We start from the raw sequence: 24,457 nt of genomic DNA, 5'->3' as shown, positions 1-24,457 counted from the left end.
CACCGGAACGTGATACGAGCGAGAAAAATTGTGAGCAATCGCCGTTGTTATCGAAACAGAATTTGTATTCCCTTTTGTGTGAGGAATCAGATGGTGTGATATGTGTGGGTGTCGATGTGTGGTACTCTCACGTTCTTCTCTCTTGATCACATTTGAGCAATGTTGCTAATGCTCAAACATGGCTTTGCAAACATCTAGGCTTTCAGTTATAATTTTTCATAATGTAAAACATCAAAACTAAAATTTAATTATTAAATTTGTTTCTTCTTTTTTACTGGCGTAGACACCGTTACGTGATTATATCCGAGTTGACAACAGCGCACCAGTCGTTTCTTCTTTTCGCTACGTGGCGCCAATTGGATACTCTAAGCGAAGCTAGGTTCTTCTCCACCTGGTCCTTCCAACGGTATGGAGGTCTCCCTCTTCCCTTGCTTCCCCCGGCAAGTACTGCGTCGAATACTATCAGAGCTGTAGTGTTTTCGTCCATTCGGACAACATGACCTAGCCAGCGTAGCCACTGTCTTTTAATTCGTTAAATTATGTATGTCAATATCGTCATATATCTCATACAGCTCATCGTTTCATCGAATGCGATATTCGCCGTGGCCAACGCGCAAAGAACCATAAATCTTTCGCAGAACTTTTTCCTCGAAAACTCGCAAGGCCGACTCATCAGTTTGTTGACGGTGGGCTTCAATCTTTCGATGGAGCCTTATACGCGATGTTGAGGAGGCTTATCCTACGGTAGTTGGCGCAGATTGTGGGGTCTCTCTTTTTGTGGATTGGGCAGAGCACACTTAAATTCCAATCGTTGGGCATGCTTTCGTCCGACCATATTTTACAAAAAAGCTGATGCATACTCCTTATCAGTTCTTCACCGCCGTGTTTGAATAGCTCGACCGGCAATCCACCGCCCCCCGCTGTTTTGTTGTTCTTCATACGGGTAATTGTTATTCGAACTTCTTCATGGTCGGGCAATGGAACGTCTGCTCCATCCTCATCGATTGGTGAATCGGATTCGCCTTCTCCTGACGTTGTACATTTACTGGCATTCAGTAGGCTAGAGAAGTCTTCCCTCCATAATTTAAGTATGCTCTGTGCATCGGTCACTAGGTCACCTTTGGGGTTCTACAAGAGTATGCTCCGGTCGTGAAAACTATTATTAAAAATAGTCTACCTAATTATAAATAATAGTATTAGACAGTAATTTTGAGTTATTAGAATATTTCAAGTATATTCAAGCATATTTTTTAATTACTACAAAATATACATAAGTAGATACTGGCAGCGCTGCTTTTAAGGGAGCTATCAAGAACAAACTCTTTTCTAAGGAAAATATCCAATATTGGCAAACATGCCGTAAGGAACCGTAGAAGTGGTGGTGAGTTTTAATTTACATTAAAACAACAAAAATGCTCAAATCGGAACAACATCAATTACATTGTAACTACGGAAGGGCGGAACAGAATCACTAGTTTCACTATAAGCTGTAATTTGGTGAGTGTGGTGAAGGTTGCGTATTAGTGGTGAGTCTGAATCAGTGGTCGGCATTTCATAGCAAAATTTTGCAAACTAACTTCACACGTACGCTTACGCTCTATCGTTCAGTCGTTGTCGAGCCATCAACGAATTAACATCACGCAGGACTATAGCGCAAAACGAAATATGCCCTGCGAGAAATATTCTATGGTTCTAAATGCCTTTGATGCCATGCAATGCCTTTTATGTTCGAAGTCTTTTAAAGATAATAGGGAATATATCCTCAAAAGACAATTTGTTAATTTTCATTATAGTATTAATTAATAATTAAAATTGCTTAATTTTAATTCCAATTTCTCACTGGGCTACTTTTTTTTCGTGCTCACCAGCACAGTGACAGATCCTCTCATGCCGACCACTGGTCTGAATCGATGTTTGTGCTTATATGGTTTGCATATTGAGGTCCAGGGATGATACTCATTTATCCCATTGGTTTAGGAGATACTTATATACATTATCGTGTTAGAGAGGATTTTCGCCCATACGTGCCTCTTGCTACTTCTGTTTTCTGCACCGAATTAAAGTTTTACATCTTAATTTAGTCCTTATTTATGGTATTTTATTTTTTATTGAAAGCATGTGGTGGATGTGGCAGTACTCCCATTAAGCCTATCCACGAACTCTTATTTCTTCTTTGGCAGGAAATAAGTGTACAACATTTAATTATAATATCTAAATTTTTGCTGAAGTTATAGTTTGTACTGACACACAGACAACCAGATTGCAACACGTCTTGTTCATCTGATTATTTATATATACTTATGTAATCCTATATTTAACTCCATTATTTTTACGTCGTACAAACAATCGTTGAGTGAACAAAACTAATACACTCAGTAGCAATATGTTGCCAGAGTATAAAATTATATATTAATGTAGATATAAAATTGTTCTCTTTGATTAATATCGGCTTATGTGTCAATAAATGAAAGTAACTAAAATTTTAATTTAAATTCCAGGGTTGACGCGGTCGTGTGATACTGTGCTCAACGCAGAAATGTCGGTCCTGAGATTCCAGCCATTTATTTTATGTAGCGGTCTTTCACAATCTGGTGTCTTATGTCTCTGCGGGAGCTGTTCTCGAAGTTATTTTAATAAAGACTTTGAAAGAAACAATGACAGCACTCATAGCAACATAAAAAGCAGAAATGAATTAATTTATAAGTTATATGTACCATTAGATATCAGTGTTGCTACCGCTCATTTTTCAATCGTGGAAGCTTGTAAAGAATGTCCTGATATTGTGTTTCAAATTCAATCAAACGCTTTTCCAAAATCAATTAATGAAAGCCGGGACAACGTTGATCAACATAATTTCATTCACAGCGTTCATATAATAAAACCGAACCAAACTGCAAACATTTCACTTGAGTTCCACGTCCAAGAGGCAGCTTGGCATTATATACATGTGACATTTTTCAAAGAAAAGAAAATAATATCAGAAGGATGGAAAACAAAATTGACTAAGCCATTCGTTTCTCAAAATGAAGAACAATATACAAATACTATTAATTCGAATGGTGCACATTTTCAAAAAGAACATTATGAAGAAGATAGTATTTGTTTTCACCAAATAAAATACGGTTTGGTAATCAATTTCCAAACATCTCTGGACGCTTCACATAAAGAACAGGAAACGGCAGTACTCAAACCAACTTTTGCCACAAAGAATGTAACCATTGATATTTTAAACGAAAATATTACCATAGATTTATTAAATCATGATGCAAAGGAATGGTTACCAAAACGATTTCGAGGTATAGATTTTTATCCACTCCTACGTCAATCTTATCGTGAGTTTTTTATGTTTGATTATGACCTTATGCCAGACAAAAATGGCACAGTTCCATTTATTCTCAATTTAACCGCAGGTATACCTGCTGGTTTTGCTTTTGACATTGGTGAGGTACATGACATAGGCGGAACTTTAACTTTCGCTGTATCGATGAAAAAGGCTTTAGAAAGCGAATCAATTGTATTGAAGGAAATATTTCCTACCAGTACGGGCAATGATTCTACTGTAAAAGGAAGGTCCAGATGCAATAAGACAATATTGGTTTGTATGCACTTATCAGAACCAGGAATTCCAATTTGGCCAGATAAATGTCAGTATGGCCAACAAGTTTTTCCAGCCGCAAGTATAGTTAATAATACTGATTTCAGCACAACCACGGGTCTTGTTCACGTTCCATTTCCAGAAAGTGGACGATGGTACATTAGCATGGCTCTATATTGTCACCAAAATAAGTCGACACCTCACTTAACAGTAACAGATAGAGTAAAAGACTTTATAAAAAAAAATATATATACTTTAGATTTAATAAGGCAATCGTGCCCTTGCTTTCTGGAATTGAAGCGATGTATTGCAAATATTGAATGCTTGAATTCAATGACTGAGGTAGAGACGTTGAAAGTAAAAGATTGTTTTGTGGATCCGAAATGTACTCCTAATTATTTCGATATGATCCTCAATTTTGAAGTGCATCAAAAACTTACCAATAATCAATATTTTGCACTGGAAAATTGCAACACTTCGGTGGTATTTACGATCTCATCAAATCCTTGTGTTGCTGGCCGTTGTGGACGACATGGCCGTTGCTACCATTACATGTCAGGAGGTTTAGTTTTCTCTACTTGTGTGTGCATGAAAGGCTATAGAGGTTGGGATTGTTCTGAAGATAGTCAAGTGCCATCAAATTTATCTATCCTTGCATCATCTCTCTTACTTACCCTTAGCAACTTAATTTTTTTACCCAGCATTTGCCTTGCAATTCAACGTTATTACTACACCGAAGCAACTATTTATTTTTTCGCTATGGTTTTTTCTATATTATATCATGCTTGTGATTCTGGAGAGGATGAGTACAGTTTTTGCTTAGTAAAAATAGGAGTATTGCAGTTTTGTGATTTTTACTGTGGTCTTCTAGCCATTTGGGTTACTTTAATCGCAATGTCACACATTCGTCAACAATTCGTCTCAATTCTACATATGCTTGGTGCAGTTCTCTTAGCATTTGGCACTGATCTCAATAAACAGAGTCTTTGGGTATTCTTAGCACCTGCCCTTACTGGGATATGTCTCATTTCTACAAGTTGGGGTATACGTTGTTACAAAATGCGAAAGTGGTATCCATCACCAAAGTATCTTACAATTTATATGCCGCTAGGCGTGGTCCTTGTAATAGTTGGTCTAATCTGCTTTGCTTTCTTGCAAACGAAACAAAACTACTACATTGTCCATTCAATTTGGCATACGGTAATGGCTCTAAGCATTCTTTGCCTGCTCCCTTCAAGAAAATACTTCATAACAAAGTGCTAGCACTCATCACTCTACCTCAAGGAGAATCTTCTCCTCCAACACAAATTCTACAAGAACGATCACAAACTTTAATTAGGAGATTTAAAACTACATATAAAGCGATTTAAATATACATTAAATGATACATCGAAACGGTGGAAAGATTGCAAAACAAAGTTCTGCGAAAAATTGTAAATGCCCCCTGGTACATACGCAACTCGGCTCTGCATCGTGATCTTCAGGAAGTCATTCGGGAAACGGCATCGAAACATGCAAAAAGGTTACAAAATTATGCAAACACTGATGCCCGACAACTAGGAGAGACTAGAAATAGCAGGCGCAGACTGAAAAGAATAACGTTTCATGAGAAGACTCTAAGAAAATAACAAATATAATACTTATTTAGTTATTAAGTTTAGTTTAAAATAGAAAAAATTTTGTTGTTATAGCTTTTAATACTTTTACTTCATAAATTGAGAAAAATATTGCTTGTTACTTTTATCACTAGATGTAATTTCAATGAAATGTAAAACCATCACTTTATTACCTTTCAATAAAAAAAATTATATGTATATCTATATCAGTGGTTCCCAAATGGCTAAATGAGATAAGCCGCCCCCCCTAATGCCACTACTCGAATACACCACCAACATCAATACACCACACACACCGAAGCTACATTCCACAGGACCCACACATCAACACTACCCACACGCGAGAGGACATCCACACACGCAAACACATACCACACTGGTGAAAAGGGGGTCAACTAAAAAGTTAAATTAAAAAAAATTATAATAAAAAAAACAAATAAATATACATATACATACATACAAGACAGTGCTTAAAACCAAAAAGCAAAAAAAAATAATAATAATAATAATATCAAAAGTCGGGCGCGAAATATTATTTAACTAAAAAAAACAAAAAATCCACACGGGCGCGAAGATTAAAAAATCTAGTCTTTGTGAAAATTAAACTTTTATAAATGTGAAACAAAAAAATAATAATAATAGTAAAAATAATAAAAACCTAAAAGGCCAACCAACAAAGGGAAATCAACAACAACGGAACAAGGAACACCAAACAAGAAAGGAAACGGACAAGGAAGCAGCTTGGACGCATTGGCAAAAAAAAAAAAATAAGCTCACCCACATTCCAAACCATATAAAGCCCTCAAAGTCCCTTGAAGCGGCACAAAGTGAGTGTATCAACTCCATCTATTATTTTAAATAATTTATACTTATTTGCATATATGTATGTTAATATTTACAGTTGATCTCTCTAAAACTGTATACGATCCTGTAAATTTTAATAGAACGGTTGCTACCAAACTGTCCGAACTTACGGTTGATCTCCGGGAAACCGAAAACAGTTTGGTACATTATATATGTACATTCAATATATGTATAAACGGTATATAGTATGACATATATGTATATATATATATATATATATATAGTTATATATACCGGCATATACATATCTGTTAAAAGGCCTACTTATGCTTACATTTGTGTATCCAAACACACAACATTAAAAATCAAAAAAAAAAAAACAAAAAACAAAATTTCAAGTAATTTTCCGGCAATACCCCTTATACTCAAACCAGTATAAGCTGGATTGCGCAAAAAGTAAACTAGGGCAATTGCGAAATTTAAAAAGAGAAAGTAAAAATAACAAAACCAAACATACATATATGCCAATAGTTACCACTTTCATATGTACATACCTTTCATATGTCCGAAACAAAGGGAGAAACGAAATTAATGCGACATACACCCACATGTATGTATAATCAGCAAAACTACAATCAATCAAAAGTGCATACCTGCACTTCACGAGTTTCTATTCCCGCGATATCCGTACGGCAAATATTATCTACATACGTAGTTACATACGGCGAACAATTTGCCTATGCCGGCATATATATACAACGTACACAGGGTACAAAATTAAATTAAAATTTTACACTTTTTACAAAATTCCGGAAAAATAAAGCGGCAAATGCGAAATTTTAATTTATTATAAAAATTTTAAAATTTGTTATTTAAAAAAAAAAAAAAAAAAATTAATCACGGACAAATAAAACTAAAATTTTTAAGCGTTGGTAGAAAGAAAAAGCAATTAAATACGTATTGCCATTTTCAAGTATTTACACACACTTACTTATATTCAAAGACCAAATCGGCACCAGTCCAGCAATACCCCTTGTTCTTGTTACATCACAAGCAAGCAGGATTGCAAACAAAACAAAACAAAAAAATTAATTTTTTGCATCTTACGTATGCACATAAACACGCACATATTGTGCAAACTTATATACAAAGGTCATCAACCTTTTTCTCCTTTTTGCATTATCGCTCGTATACGCAAGTATTTGCTAACGAGTACGGAACATTATATAAAATAAAAAACAAAAACAAGAACAAACGTAAAAAGAAATACGCGTTCGCTATTTGATACATTGCGTATACAACAAAAAAAAGGTGCGTGGAGTCCCTACGCGCGGATGAAGTTATACTTCTTTGTGATATTCAGAAATGCATATCATTTTGTATGAAAGAAAACTAGAAAACTTAAATTCACATTTTATAAATTTATTATGCACATAAAATGAAGAATAAAGCAAAGTCTAAATGAATGAATTTTGACTCAGAAAGTAGTTCCGTCTCTTCGTTGCGGAAGAGAATATGCAGCGTAATCATCTCTCTTTTGTTCTTCGCCAATTTGGCTGCCGGATTGACTTGTGAAGATCAATTTTTTGTTGGTGACATATTCATATGTGTACGCATATGTATGTTTGTATGCTTGTGATTTATTTGTTCGGCAATGTATGCAAATATATGTACATATAAGTATATATGAATGTATGAACATGCAAGTCAATGCGCGCACATGCGTATACATACACTCATATGAGCATGTGCAGATACACAAGATAGGATAGAAAATGTATGCCTTTTAACATCGTATACTATACAAATAAATATTTTTCTTGCTAATAGAAATTAAAATAAAGAAAAATATTTATTTTTATAGTATACGATGTTAAAAGCAAAAAATTAAAAATTTATTCTGTCGGGATTCGAACTTGGGACCTGTGTTAGCATCTTGACCTTCCAAGCGCTTACCACCAACACCACCATTGACAATTAGGTTGCGCTGACTTAAGTATGATGTGGTTATGAATGCAAGAAACATACGATGGTTCTAATAATTTTGTTTAAGTATAGAAATATACATACTTTGTAGAACATTTGCTTTCGCAATAAATTTATCACAGCAATACATATGCATAATATGTATATACATATTGCATTGCTGTGATGCCCTGATAAGTATAGTCTTAAGTCTTAATAAATTTATTTTTAATTTTTTGCTTACTAATAGAAATTAAATTTATCACAGCAATATTATGTATATGTTTATGTATATTGCTGTGATAAATTTATTTTCTATTAGTAAGAAAAAAATATTTATTAGTATAGATTTCCAAAAGCACAGAAATGATTCTGTGAATTTATTCATTAAAATCGCCACTCAGTAGTCATTTTATCCCTTGTAAGCGAGCGGTTTTCTTAAATCTCAAGCTCCCAGATAAAACCATATACCTCGTCCTCGTGGGTCAGTTTCAAAAACCACAGAAATGATTCTGTGTGATTCTGAAAGGCCAACGCAGAGTATTTCAACCAAAACATACGTAAAATAGTTGAGAATTCGCAGAAATGAAAGACAAACGAAAGAAAAAGAAGTATAACTTCAATAATGCACAAGCATACAAACATACATATGCGCACACATGTGAATATGTCACCAACCAAAAATTGAAACATTGTTCTACAAAAACAACAACAGCATAAGCATGGAACATTGTGTTGTGTTGTTGTGTCGGCCGAGCTGTGCCGAAAGAAACGAACAAACGATCGCCGATTGTCACCGCTTCGCTTGCTGCTCGCACATCTTCGCAGACAAGGTTGCGTTATATTTATATGGATGGAGCGAGGTTGCGCAACTTTGCGTTACTTTTATATGGAAGGTTGCGCAACCAGAATCTATCGCAACCTTTTCCGGCGTCGTATAAGAAGTATAACTTCAAAAAACCTTTTTATCTTAAAGATTTCACGCGTACTTATTGTTATCAAAAGTACACTGAGAGAATTTTTCTTTTCTCATATATATATTTCAATATTATCACATTATCTAAATAAACGGGGATTCTAAGGAATCCAAATCAACACAATATTTAAAAGTACAAAAAATGATTTCAGAAGAAAAGAGCCCATGTACACCTGCTGATGCTACACGCTCAAAGCAAGGTGCTACAAAGCAAACAAAGCTGAAAGATATTTTCTATACTAAGTTTATTGCTGAGAGTGACAGTCTAATTCGATACTGCACTCGATTTTCACCTTCACCGATTCAAGATAACTCTGAATCGGTATTAGAAATCAAAAAAGAAAATCTAAGCAATTTCTGGACACGTCTCCAAGCTGCGTATGACGCAATTGTAGAATCTGACGAATCAGATCTACCTGAAAATTTCAAATCTTCAGCATACTCCAAATATGAACACTGCTTAGACCAGTACGAGGAAACGAGAGCTATGATCTCCTAATTAAAGCAATTGCACCTACTCCACAACCGAGAGTAGAGCTGCCACAAATTCAAAGCCAAGAGGCGAGTTCAGGCATTCACCTTAAAGTGCCAGCATGTGACACTGAAATTTTTCATGGTGGTTATGAACAATGGCCGTCCTTCCGGGACATGTACACAGCCGTTTACATAAACCACCCAAAATTATCTAATGCACAAAAATTGTATCACCTCAGATACAAAACTAAAGGTCAAGCAGGGGTATTAGTCAAACAGTTCGCTCTTAATGACGAAAATTTCAAGTATGCTTGGGAAGCTCTAAAAGCTCGTTACGAAAACGAAAGAATATTAGTCGACAAACAAGTCACAATATTAATGAATTTACCAAAAATTCAGAAAGAAACAAGTGAAGAATTTATAAAACTTCAATCCACTGTTTCAAATTGCTTGTCGGTTCTAGCGACACAGAATATACCCACAGACAATTGCGAGCCCATTCTAGTAAATATATGCACATCCGCATTACCAGAAAAATCGTTACTTTTGTGGGAGCAATCGCTCTCATCACGAAGAAAGTGCCCAACGTGGCAACAAATGAACGATTTCTTAACTACCCAATACGAAATTGCAGAAAGGGTAGATAAAAAAATGGTCAGAACTAAAAACGTTCAACACGACCTAAATCGAAGCTTCAGTAGACCCCAAGCGAGTAACAACAACAACTTAAATCGTAGTTTTTTCAAAACACAAGCGTTCACATCCGAACAAAATAAACATACGTTATGCGAACTGTGTAAAGGAGGGCACAGGCTGAAATCTTGCGAGAAATTTAAAAAACTAAACATTAACGAAAGAAACAATTTCGTAAGAACAAAAAAACTTTGTACTAATTGTTTGTCTCATGCGCATGCGCTCAAAGATTGTGAAAGCAAATTTAATTGCGTTTATTGCCATAAACGACATAACTCAATGCTTCACATTATAAATTTTTCCAGCTTAGCTCAAAATAACGCTAGTTAAAAGAGCTGCGGAATTAGTTGCAACAGCAAATCCCGACTTACAAAATTCAGAAAATTGCCAAGAAGCACCATGCTGCTCAAAGGCTTTAAAAACTCAAACGCTACACAGCGAAAACCAAAGCAGTGTATTATTACCCACAGCAGTGGTCTCCATCGAGCACCGAGGAGAACTGTTTAAACTTAGGGCCTTAATAGACCAAGGATCTCAACGATCTTTTATAGCGTCAAGGGCACAAAGTAGGCTACAACTGCCAACAAAACTAGCTAATTTTGAAATTACGGGAATGGGCGGAAGAGTAGTACAAAACTCAAACAAAATCTGCCCCATTACCCTTATTTCCCCCCAAGCGGATAAGCGCATTCAAGCAGAAGCTATTGTCTTACCGCAACTAACAAACATGCTTCCAAGCTATCATATAAATAGCAAGCATTGGCAAAAGGTTTCACACCTTAAGTTAGCAGACCCCAACTGCAACACTCTCGCTCAAATAGATATTCTATTAGGCAGCGATCTCATACCTCAAATTATTCTCGAAGGTGTTGAGAAAATTACAAAAACACTTCTGGCGCAAAATACCATTTTTGGATGGGTCCTAAGCGGACTAGTTGCGGAACCAGTCACAACAATGACAACTCAAGTTGAGGAAAACTCAAACGAATACCTCAATACACAACTCAGGAAGTTTTGGGAGTTAGAAAAACTCCCCCCCATATCAATCACAACCCCAGAAGATCGATATTGTGAGGATTTTTACAAATCCACAACTACTCGATTAGATAATGGCCGGTACGTCGTACGACCACCACTAAAGCCAGAATTTCCCCACACACTCGCCTTAGGTCATTCTCGTACCTCTGCTATCCAAGTTTTTAAGTATGGAAAAAAACCTACTTAAAAAAGGCGAGCTAAAACCAGAATACGATAGGGTTTTAGAAGAATACCTCCATTTAAATCACATGGAGGAAGTCAGCCCTGGCGAAAAAATTATAAACAGCAAATACTGTTCATTTTACCTGCCACATCATGTAGTAATAAAACCAGACAAAAAAACCACAAAGGTAAGAGTTGTCTTTAATGCATCAAAATCATCAAGTTCGGGGAATTCCCTAAATGACATTTTATTTACGGGACCCACGCTTCAGCCAGATTTAATGCTCCTCATACTAAATTGGCGTATATACAAATACGTTTTCAATGGGGATGTTGAGAAAATGTATCGACAAATAGTCGTACATGATGACGATCAAGATTTTCAGCGAATTATTTTCCGAAAATCTCCCAATAGTCCACTACGAGACTTTAAATTAAAAACAGTTACCTTTGGCGTAAACTGTGCCCCATACCTCGCCATTCGTACACTCCACGAACTGGCAGAAGACACAAAGTCAGAATTTCCTCTGGCAACACAAGTGTTGAAAACACAAACGTATGTAGACGACATTCTGTCTGGAAGCCACAATCTTCCACAGGCATACGAGTCACTAGCACAAGTGACACAAGCGCTCAATACAGCAGGGTTTCCGTTAAAAAAGATAACGGCGAACCACCCTAATATTTTAAAGGACATACCTAAAGAAAATCTATTAGATACTAATTTCCTTAAATTCGAAAAGGAAAGCACAACAAAAACTTTAGGCATCCAATGGAATGCAATATCGGACCAGTTCTCATACACGACAGAGTCCATATCCGCATTATCAGCCATCACAAAAAGACAGATTCTATCCTCGGTGGCAAAACTTTTCGACCCCGCAGGATGGCTTTCGCCAATTATGATCCAAGCGAAAGTCTTAATACAAGAATTATGGCTAGATGGAACCGACTGGGACGAACAAGTGAAACCTCTTCGCTTAGAAAAATGGTCCCAGTTCGCAAACAATCTGAAGGACATTTCTCAGATTCAAATTCCACGATGGGTAAACTACTCCCCCGAACACAAAGTCGAATTACATGGCTTTTGTGACGCCTCAGAAAAGGCATACTGCGCTATTATCTATGTGCGCACGCAAAGTGGCACCACGACCACAAGCCACTTATTAGTAGCAAAAGCAAAGGTGGCACCTTTAAAAACTATAAGTCTCCCACGACTTGAGTTATGTGGCGCACTACTACTTTCAAAACTAGTAGCCATGGTGCAAATGCATTTAAATATGACAAAATGCAAACTCTATGTGTGGTCCGATTCCGAAATTGTACTAGCCTGGTTGGAAAAACCACCACATGCATGGAAGACGTATATTTCTAACCGAACGTCTCAAATTCTTGACCTAGTGGGATCAGTCACTTGGCGTCACGTAGCCAGTGCTGATAATCCTGCCGATCTAGGTACAAGAGGGTGCAAGCCACTGCATCTTGCCACTACCACCCTCTGGTGGAATGGCCCCCGATGGTTGATAGAATCTCCTGATTCTTGGCCACAATCCCCCATGCGCAACATTATCGCCCCAGAAGGTCGAAAAATCGCCACCTTTCACACTTTATTGGATGATGCCGACATCCTTGAACGATTTTCCTCGTTTCCAAAAGCGCTCAGAGTAGTCGCTTATATGTTCAAATTCATAGAACAACTCAAAAGCAAAGTTAAGGGATCACATAATTTCCCATGCGATACATTGACGCACCTATACCTAGAAAAGGCAAAGGTCGCTCTTATCACTTATACTCAGTCGCGCCACTTCAGCTGCGAGATGTCACTACTAAGAGAATCGAAGCCGATTGACAAAAAGAGCTCACTCTTAGTACTAAATCCATTTCTGGATACGAAAGGTCTGCTTCGTGCTAATGGTCTGCTAACTCAAGCCTGACATATAACGAACGCCATCCTCTAATAATACCAGAAAAGTCTCGACTTGCAACATTGCTACTCAAGTATATACATATACTAATGTTGCACGCATCGCCTAATGCAATATATAATCCGCCAAGAGTTTTATATTCCCCGACTTAAGCCTCAAATAAAAAAGTGCATTTTCATGTGCAAGATCTGCACTATGCATAAACAGAAGATGAGGACGCAGATAATGGCAGCACTTCCACCGGAACGCTGCAACTTCGCTCTGCCTTTCACTATCACAGGTGTTCATTTTGCTGGGCCTTTTCAGATAAAGGCATCCATGCTAAGGTCTCCTACACTAATGAAAGACTACGTGGCTGTCTTTGTCTGTTTCACGACAAAAGCAGTGCCCTCGAGCTATGTACTAATCTGACAAAACAGGCTTTTCTCGCGGCATTTGCTCGTTTCGTCGGACGTCGCGGTTTTCCGTCCAAACTTATGAGCGACAATGGAAAAACCTTTATCGGAGCTCAAAGAGCCACAGAAAAACAGTTTGTGGACTTTATTAAACAAGTCTCCCCTGAGATTGTACAAAAGTACGCCCCTCAAGGCATTAATTGGCAATTCATCCCCCCAAGAGCTCCTCATATGGGTGGTTTATAGGAATCAGCTGTAAAAAGCTTCAAATCCCACTTAAAAAAAGTAGCTGGACACTACGAATTTAATTACGAAGAATTTACAACTCTATTAATTCGCATTGAAGCCGTTCTCAATTCACGGCCACTAACAACACTCTCGCAAGATCCCTCAGATCTCACAGCCCTAACACCAGGGCACTTTCTCAAAGGAGCACCCATTCTGGCCACACCTGAGCCAGGCGTGGAGTCGCTATCCTTATTAAATCGATGGGAGAGAATTATAATTCTCCATCACAATTTCAGTCGCAGATGGAAAGAAGACTATTTAAAGGACCTCCACAAGAGGTATCGATGGAAAACATCAGAAAATGCGCCAAAGCTTGGAGATTGTGTACTTATTAACGACGATTGTCTCCCACCTACCGAGCGGCGACTTGGCCGTATAGAAAAGCTCCATTATGGCTCAGACGGTCACATCCGCGTCGTTGATCTCCGTACTCAAAGCGGAATACTCACCAGACCGCTGGTTAAATTATGCTTCTACCAACCGCGGATAATAACGAAAATCCGATACTAAACAATCCGAACATAATGCCGTAATGCAAATGACAATAAATCAATAAAATCGCAACCAACCGTTAACAATAACAATAAAAATTACAAAAAAAAAAAAATGGTCGGCCAATACGACGACCCAGTCATGCCACCTAACGTGGCACAATCACATATACTATTTATATACTACCATGTATATTCAAATACAATTTCTTACAGGGTTCAAGATGGACGTGGACATGCCTACAACACCAACTGTTCGGTCAGCCACCAACGGGCCACGTATTGGGCCTACTCCTTCGCCCCGCTCAACCAATGCTACGGTATCGACTGCCGCTTCTGGTAGTGGCTCACGAGCAGCCCCATCAACGACATCACTATGTTGCACCAACCAGGCGTCGTCCAAAAGCGCCGCAGCATCGCCCCGCTACTGGACTCAGCAACGTAGTGGCCACACTCCAGCAACTGCAAAGATTGCTAGGCTGAATATTCGCCTAGGGGGGCCGGGATGGCTAAATGAGATAAAACCGATTGACATGATTTTCATTTTTTCTATATTCAATAAAATAGGACATATACAATATATGAACTACGTGGAGAGAAATATAGAACCGAGTTAGAGCAATCTTTTAATTCATATTAGTTGATGTTCATAAGTTGTTGTTGAGAGTCGAGAGTTCATGTAGTCGTTGTCTAAGACGCCTCCTAGCTAAATAAAATTACAAATAACCCCCCAGGCCTTTCTACACAATGCCCCCATTTTCTTTCTGGGTCTCTTACCGCCCCCCTTGACACCTGTAGGGGTGTTATCGCCCACTTTGGGAAACACTGATCTATATAAATGCAGTGGGAATCTCATATCATCATACTAAGGAACTAATGCTGATGCTATAAGGAAAACGGACAGATTTCATCTACTTTTAGCATTAAACTAAAGCATGCCTAGAAAAATCAACCAAACTTTAGAAACCAATATACCATATTTTGAAGTATCTGTAACGCCTAAATGCAGATAATGTATTAGTTATAAATAATATACACAAAAACCAAACCCTTCTTGGCTTAAGAATAAAAAAGGCATTCGACAAAATCTCAGCTATGGGTTAGATTAATCTGGTGGGCCTATAAGCCATGTATAGACCAGTTTGGTCCTTTGTGATGCTAGTTGGAGTTCAGTTGTTATGTCCAAGTGGAGTATTTATCATTTGTGTTGTCTGCCCTTGACGCGAATTTTACCCAGGAATATGAATATTTGGCTACATTTAAATACAGTATAGCAGTTTTGTTATCCTAAAACTAATCGAGATAAATAAAGATTATTGTATATACATAGTCATAAAACTTCGTATTCCATTCCTTGGTCGAATTCGTAGATGGACACTGCCACGTTCACTCAACTAAGCCGCAAATTTAGATACCAAACTGTAATTTGGCACAACGAATCGCAATATCAAGGGGCACCTGCGGTTTGAAAATCGGAGTAGCCCCCTCGTTAATTATCAGCAGCTAAAAGTGCGATAAATCTATAACTATATGCGTCATTAAATTTTACATCCCGGATGGTACAAGCGAGTTTTATAGTACCCAATGTCAAAATTGGATAAAGGGAGTGGCATTGCTCACATTTAAGTGAAATCACATATCTGTGGACCTAACTGTAAATTTTTTATATTACACTGTGAAAATTTACGAAATCGTATACAAATCATGCCTAAATAAAACTTTGCACAAATAGTGCCTTGGAGGTATGCAATCCCAATCTTAAGAATTTTAAAAATTGAGCCATACCTGTTCAACCGTCCAATTTCCAAATATGGAGACTTCAGTGCCTGGTGCTAACTTTTTACTGTATTTAATCTGTGAGCTATATTATTTCAATTAGGTAGAATCTCTTCCTGATAATAGTATGCCTACATATCAAAGCTGGATTGAATCTGGAATATTTTCGAACTTCCAGTTTAATTATACCGCATGTGTTTTTTTCCTGACGCGATGCTCTGTGGCGAAAATGGATAAAAACAGGCGAAAACTTGCTCAACTCAACTCAAATAACTAATATCAACATTTTTATACATCCGGTTGACTCAACTTCTTATATATGGCATTGTTGATGGTATGTGAGGTACCTTAATGAAACTCAGAGATCCCGTTTCTCTAATAATATGCAGAATGCCAAAAAACGATAAAACCGACAGCTATCTCTCACATACATATTGAAAGATTTTAGCACTTCCAGTTGATCTTATCAAAATTATTTGAACATATATTATTGGACTAGCAGAGCCCGCAGCCGTTCTCCTGTGTGAAATTATGTACTTTGAAATGAAAAGAAAGCTGAATTTATCATTTTTTTCAATGTAACGCTTGAAAAACCACATTTTTTGATTTCTGTTCCGTACAGAAAAGATGGTTTTACAACTCGTGAGCACGCCGCGTATATCGGGCCGTTTGAAAAACATAGCATTTCCAAATTTATGCCACATACTATGGATTATCCTTGTGTCCTGTTGATATTGTCATCTCAAATGCACATTTGAATGTACATTTCAACTGAAATGGCAAATCGTTTGAACTTAAAGGAATTCGTAGAATCAAGCATTCTGCCACCCTTGTATTCGATAGGTGCGTCACAATCAGTCGGGTTACGGGGTTCGGCGCATGAGGATTGCGAAACACAATAACGACAGATCCAACTTTGAGGCGCAAATGATGCGGTGGCATACCATGCCTCTCCAAAGAATTTAGAAATTCCACTGGATAATTCACGGCGTTTTTTTCATTGTCAAGATGATCGATCGATTTGTATGAATGCACATCTCCCGGAATTCGACTTTGAAACTTCCAGTTTCGAGTCAACAATATCGGTATTTTTGACAGCAAATAATTTGGCCAATGTTTGGAGGATGGAGTCATGTGTAGAAGTTCACGCAAGTGAGGAAAGTTCCTGATCGCCATTCTCTTGGGAGTGGCCAGAAACTTCTTTACATATGACTCAAGCAGCTCACGACTTCCGGTCTTTGACCAGGTATCCTCTGGGTAGCCTAAGAACATCCGTTTGAAGGCGAGCTAAAGTGAGAAGGCGAAACATCCCCTGCGTAGGGTTGTGCGCTGGGTTTGGGACCCGCCACGTAAAAAAACACCTCCAATGAAAAACCACCAACAGCCTCGGATGAGAGACCCCCATTTTGATGACGACCATGGCAAACGAAATAAAGACTATGATTTGAGGGCATGCACCTGGAATGTCCGGTCCCTTAATTGGGAAGGTGCCACCCTATGCAGGGGATGTTTCGCCTTCTCACTTTAGCTCGCCTTCAAACGGATGTTCTTAGGCTACCCAGAGGATACTTCATATGTAAAAGAAGTTTCTGGCCACTCATCATCATCACTGTTAGATTCATCTGAATCAGGTACTAAATAATCTTTATCTTCATGGTCACATGTTACCTGACGTGGTACTTTTGATGGTATTGAAGGCGGGACAATTAAATTTAGAACTTCCTCCGGTAATTTATCTGTTCTCTCTCTAAGAACTTCTCTGAGTGAGTTGATTACCAAACAAAGTGTTCGAAGAAGTTGAGATACTTCTTCCAAAACCTTGTTATACCTGAGACAGACATGTAGTAACAGTACCATAAATGGTACAAATACCATATGTGTGTCACCAAATACTAGCAAAATACCATATGAGCAATCTAGTATTATGCTGGTATAATACAATGATGTTTCATTGTGGTATTTGTATAAACACAGCTAAAAAACAGGTAACAAACTTTGCTAAAAGCTCTTCGAAATATTCTGACTGAAAAAATTAATTATTGAAATGGAAAACTAAATATTTTTCACATTTTTTCTTCCGGAAAAACAGCAAATGCCTCACTTTATGTGAGGATTTTTAAAGAGACTTTAACTAAATAACTTTTTTGCGATAAAAATAGATTAACTTTACAGTATTTGAAGTAATTGTACTTATTTTCTCCATAACACACATCTACATACATATTTATTGTTTACATTTTCTTGAAATATTTAATGCCTATGAAACAAAGGTAGTATTTGAGTTTACTACATTGCCGTGTGTGTCAGCAACGTAGTAAACAGAATACCATGATACCTTTACTATATTGTTACTACATGTCTGTCTCAGGTATTAGTTTCTGATGTAGTAAAATCAGTTGTTTCCTTTGAAAAAATAAGCTTAATTGGGCGACAATAGAGCACGGACGAAGGCCGCGGATTTTACCATAAAATATTTTGGCTGGTATCGTCACTCAATCTCAATGGAACAATAGCAAAAACAGACAGATACTCATCAGTAGTATCGCAGTTCTCAAATTTCTGTTTATACTCGTAAGCGCTATGGCCGGAGCTTACATCGCATCCCCATTTGCTGATAAGTGTGAGTGACGACTTAGAAGATATATTTTCTTTGAAAACTTTACTTTGCGCTTCAATTAAACGTTTAGCGGTTTTATCCAAAATGTCTTGAAGTTTAATTTCGGGGCGCCTTTCTGTTACTAATATATGCTCATCTGCAGGGTAACATAAATATTTAGACTTACCTAAACTAAAATAGGATGGAAAAACTTTATGTCCCGCCTTCAATGACCATTTTCGCGTCTGTTTATAGGAGTAACTTGTGGACTTAGAATCCACATAATAAGCTAATGCCTCATCACTTGTCAATTGCATGCCTTCACATGTAGTATTACCAGACTTCTTTTTTTCTGTTGATTTCAATCTTTCTTTAATTGAAGTAGCTATGTTTCTATTACCCTCCAAGCGATTTGCTACTTCAGCGGCTACGGTCAACTCGATGGCACTTCGCGATTCTAGTAATAAAAATTTTTTCGTTTTAGAAGTCGACATTTCAAAATTTTTTTTGGTCTAGCTTGAAGTCGATTGCTTCCAGTTGATGAGGTAGGACAGGGATGTTCCATTTGTAGGTGAAATCGTAAATCTGCTCCTTCTAACCAACTGCGATTTTTGTTTACAAAACGTTCAATCATCATATTTGCTTCAGTCCATTTTTTCGAAAATTTTGACGAAACACTCGAAATTTTTACTTCTATCTCCTTCTGTGTATCAGGCGTTACATCCGTAGCACTAAATTTTGTGAAAACATAATTAACTAATCAGGAATTTCGTTCTATTTCACATTTTCGCCATTCTTCAAATAACTCCATTTTTGAAATAGAGCAAACTCGATCTGGAAAAAAATAATTAAAAATTATGGGGGAAAGATGTGGTACTCGATCAAAGATCATCGTATAGCTTAAAGTTGCAGTTATACAATATTCAAACATTAGCTTGGATGTATGTGGATAAAAAAAGTTGCATACGTTTAAAACTTGAAAATAAAAAGAACACAAACATTTTTATATGAGTTTTCAAAACCCCGTACAACGTATTAGCTAAACGCAAACCAAGTATTAAATGGCATAAAATATACATACATACCTTCTAAATTAAATTCCATTTCATCAACAGTCGTGTTTTCCTCTCCAAACCTTGTTAAATCACTATTTATATTGCTTTTTTTATATAAATTGAAAACATAAAAATGATAACACCGTATCACTTCGATTAAACTTGTTGTAGTTAATCGTATTAGAATATTTTGCCCAATTCTTACTTAAAATTGTGACTTATCAAGGGTTGTTAAAATCAGAGTACTGTCATTTATTTGATTGTTTACATTGACTTTTGTCCGCCTACAATCATCCAGGCGAATCACTGTGCGCCCTGCAATCGAAGAAAACTGTCAGTTACGATTCGCGATACTTTTTGAACACACTTCGTACGTATTTTATACATTCAAGTAAATGTTATTGTATGTTCTGAAATTTAAAAAAATAATTAAATATATTATTTACACAATTTTTTGTTTTCTATTCGTAAATCTAAAACATATACATTAATTTTGCAACTTAAAATCATTAATCAACAACCAAAACAATAAAATTTCAAACTAAAATGTTTTTGTCCCCCTAGCTTGTATTAAACGCACAGTGTGTGCAACGGTTGTATGTATCACCAAAAACCAATATAGATATAGGGTTATATTTTTATAGAATATCTAAATGATCAGGATGAACAAACGAGCTAAAGTTCGGATGACTGTCTGTCTGTCCGTGCAAGCTGTAACTTGAGTAAAAATTGATATATCGTAATGAAACTTGGTATGCACGTCTCTTGGCAAATAGGTACTACAGTAGTACTCCGATTCTTGCACGTAATAAAAACCGAGCTCGGTGTAAGTATTGAGAATGTTGCAAGTGCCAATTATCATTTTCATATAAAATAAACGAATATTACATATATGCTTTTGTTTGAAATATATATTTTTTATTTTTATATGTATTTCAATTCAAAAATCCTTTAGTTAAATATCTTAGTGTTTAAGAGTGTGGCTTTAATTTGCAAACGGAAGCACAAACCACTTTTACGATTGCCATAGAAAACGCCAACTTATTTAAAATGAACAATCGTTTTAATTTAATGTTTATTTAGTATACAAATGTCTTTTATACAAGTAAACGTTTTATAGTTATTAAAAATGCCTAAACCGATGTTAACGAATTGGATGCCCAAAGGATTTATCGCGCAGGCTCGTCGTCGTATCACGTTAGTATCGACTTTCGACCGTAGCGCACAGGTTCGATGTACGGTGAAGTAAATAACCAAAAGCTGGTGTCGACGTGACTCAAAGTGGGAAGTATCAATAAGGAAAGTTGAATGTTAATGTTGATGACCGAATTGTGTGTAACGAAGTGCATCTGCTTTCCCGTTGCCCATTCTTTTTGTTGAGTGGGTTGGCGTACAGATGTGTTGAGTTGTGCGGTAGTGTCATCAGCTGTGGTGAATTGCGGTGTAGCATTAGGATGCGCCAGTTTTACCGTGTAGAGGGAGTGGATGCTTAACTCATTTAAACACTCAGTATAAATAGATAAATATAGATAGATATACTTGCATACATATTTGTATATTATGTGGAAATAAAAAATTTGAAATTTTTTATTGTTTGGTACATGCTTACTTGTTCAGTACTACGTTGCTTCGAAGCCTCTGAAGCGTCATAACATCGTTTACCGGACAAAATTATTTAAAGTGATTTTATGAATGAAAATTAATAAAAATGCATGATTAAATATAATAATGCAATATATTAAAATAAAACAAGTAAGGAAGGACTAAGTTCGAGTGCAACCGAAAATTTTATATTGAATATATTTGAGACTACTACACACATACTACTAATAAGCCACATACTCAAAAAAATGTTCCCTCGGTTTAATTAGGTGCCGTACATACAATCAGCAATCATATGGAGCAAGGTCAAGTGGATGTCCGAAAATCTTGGTAATACCCGTAGTTATATGGATGAGGGTTGTGTTGGAGCGATCAAGTTCTCGGGCAATTGTATCTATTTTGGGCGCAAAGATACACTGTTATGAATAAAATATGTTCTGCAATTTTCATTGAGATTCTCAGATGAAGTATTGGCGGATATATCCAACATAAAGTGACCGAGAGGATGGAGTCATGTGTAGAAGCTCACGCAAGTGAGGAAAGTTCTCTGATCGCCATTCACTTGGGAGTGGCCAGAAACGATTCTTTTACATATGACTCAAGCAGCTCACGACTTCCGGTCTTTGACCAAGTATCCTCTGGGTAGCCTAAGAACATCCGTTTGAAGGCGAGCTAAAGTGAGAAGGCAAAATATCCCCTACTTAGGGTTGTGCGCTGGGTTTGGGACCCGCCACGTAAAAAATCACCCCCAATGAAAAAGCAAACACAGCCTCGGATGAGAGACCCCCCTTTTGATGACGACCATGGCAAACGAAATAAGGACTATGATTTGAGGGCATGCACCTGGAATGTCCGATCCCTTAATTGGGAAGGTGCCGCTGCCCAGCTGGTAGATGTCCTCGTAAAGACAAAGGCTGACATCACCGCCGTCCAAGAAATGCGATGGACGGGACAAGGACAGAGACGAGTAGGTCCTTGTGACATTTACTACAGTGGCCATATAAAGGAGCGCAAGTTTGGTGTTGGATTCGTGGTGAGAGAGAGATTCCATCGCCGAGTACTATCATTCACTCCGGAGAATGAACGTCTAGCCACAATCCGCATCAAAGCGAGGTTCTTCAACATATCGCTGATTTGCGCCCACACCCCGATGGAGGAGATGAACGATGTGACCAAAGATGGTTTTTATGAGTGCTTGGAGTGCACTTATGAGAGATGCCACCGCCACGATGTCAAAATCGTGCTTGGCGACTTCAACGCCAGGGTGGGCAAAGAATGTATCTTTGGCACTACGGTCGGTAAATTCAGCCTCCACGAGGAAACATCCCCAAATGCGTTGAGGCTGATCGACTTCGCCGGGACCCGAAATATGGTTATCTGTAGTACTAGATTCCAGCATAAGAAGATACATCAAGCTACCTGGCTGTCTCCGGATCGAAAAACCCCCAACCAGATCGATCATGTTGTGACAGACGGAAGACACGTCTCCAGTGTTTTAGATGTGCGTGCGCTCCGAGGTCCTAACATCGACTCGGACCACTATCTTGTTGCAGCTAAGATTCGCACCCGCCTCTGTGTAGCAAAACGCACGCCAACAAACACAAGGAAGGTTCGACGTCGAGAAGCTGCAATCACAACAGACAGCCGAACGATTTTCTACTCGACTTGCACTCCTGCTCTCTGAGGGCACTCGTCAACAACTCGGTATAAGGGAACTGTGGGACGGCATTTCAAACTCCTTACGTACAGCTGCAACCGAAACCATTGGTTTTCGGAAAGTGCAAAAGAACAGCTGGTACGATGAGGAGTGCCGTGTCGCAGCGGAGAGAAAACAGGCTGCCTACCTCGCAACGTTACGATCGACCACAACACGTGCGGGATGGGATAGATACCGAGAGTTGAAGAGGGAAGCGAGACGCATTTGCAGACAGAAGAAGAAAGAGGCCGAAATGCGTGAGTACGAACAGCTTGATAAGCTGGCCGACAGGGGTAATGCTCGAAAATTCTACGAAAAAATGCGGCAACTTACAGAAGGTTTCAAGACCGGAGCATACTCCTGTAGAACCCCCAAAGGTGATCTAGCCACTGATGCCCAGAGCATACTTAGATTATGGAGGGAACACTTCTCCAGCCTGCTGAATGGCAGTGAACACATAGCACCAGGAGAAGACGAACCCGATTCCCCAATCGATGACGATGGAGCAGACGTTCCATTGCCCGGCCATGACGAAGTTCGAATAGCAGTTGGCCGCCTGAAGAACAACAAAGCGGCAGGGGCCGACGGATTGCCGGCCGAGCTATTCAAACACGGCGGCGAAGATCTGATAAGGAGCATGCATCAGCTTCTTTGCAAAATATGGTCGGATGAGAGCATGCCCAACGATTGGAATTTAAGTGTGCTATGCCCAATCCATAAAAAAGGAGACCCCACAATCTGCGCCAACTACCGTGGGATTAGCCTCCTCAACATCGCGTACAAGGTTCTATCGAGCGTATTGTGTGAAAGATTAAAGCCCACCGTCAACAAACTGATTGGACCTTATCAGTGTGGCTTCAGACCTGGTAAATCAACAACCGACCATATATTCACCATGCGCCAAATCTTGGAAAAGAACCGTGAAAGGAGAATCGACACTCACCACCTATTCGTCGATTTCAAAGCTGCTTTCGACAGCACGAAAAGGAGCTGCCTTTATGCCGCGATGTCTGAATTTGGTATCCCCGCAAAACTAATACGGCTGTGTAAACTGACGTTGAGCAACACGAAAAGCTCCGTTAGGATCGGGAAGAACCTCTTCGAGCCGTTCGATACCAAAAGAGGTTTCAGACAAGGCGACTCCCTATCGTGCGACTTTTTCAATCTGCTGCTGGAGAAAATTATTAGAGCTGCAGAACTGAATCGAGCAGGTACAATCTTTTATAAGAGTGTACAGCTGCTGGCGTATGCCGATGATATTGATATCATCGGTCTCAACACCCGCGCCGTTAGTTCTGCTTTCTCCAGAC

The 24,457-nt window shown here is 38.2% G+C and overlaps 1 protein-coding gene and 1 pseudogene across 17 annotated transcripts in view; one reads left to right on the top strand and one right to left on the bottom strand.

Annotated features, from left to right (window-relative positions):
* Positions 1-24,457, top strand: part of LOC105233177 (zinc finger BED domain-containing protein 4) — a 454,786-nt gene that overhangs the window by 278,163 nt on the left and 152,166 nt on the right. For 15 of the 17 annotated variants that reach the window (XM_049449877.1, XM_049449878.1, XM_049449883.1 and 12 more), the window contains one exon: positions 2,499-5,415. The exons of 1 other annotated variant lie outside the window; for it this stretch is intronic. In XM_049449877.1, coding sequence (XP_049305834.1) covers positions 2,499-4,858 — 2,360 coding nt within the window. In that variant the 3' untranslated portion in view covers positions 4,859-5,415. Of the gene's footprint in view, positions 1-2,498; positions 5,416-14,638; positions 15,192-24,457 lie in introns of those variants that run through there. One more of the 17 variants, XM_049449886.1, reaches the window with a different exon arrangement.
* Positions 8,376-8,505, bottom strand: LOC125776934 (small nucleolar RNA U3; annotated as a pseudogene).

The sequence above is a fragment of the Bactrocera dorsalis genome, chromosome 2, assembly GCF_023373825.1.
Source record: "Bactrocera dorsalis isolate Fly_Bdor chromosome 2, ASM2337382v1, whole genome shotgun sequence".
NCBI lineage: Eukaryota > Metazoa > Arthropoda > Insecta > Diptera > Tephritidae > Bactrocera > Bactrocera dorsalis.
The sequence above is the reverse complement of the archived record's forward strand: the minus strand, read 5'-3'. Positions and strand labels throughout refer to the sequence as shown.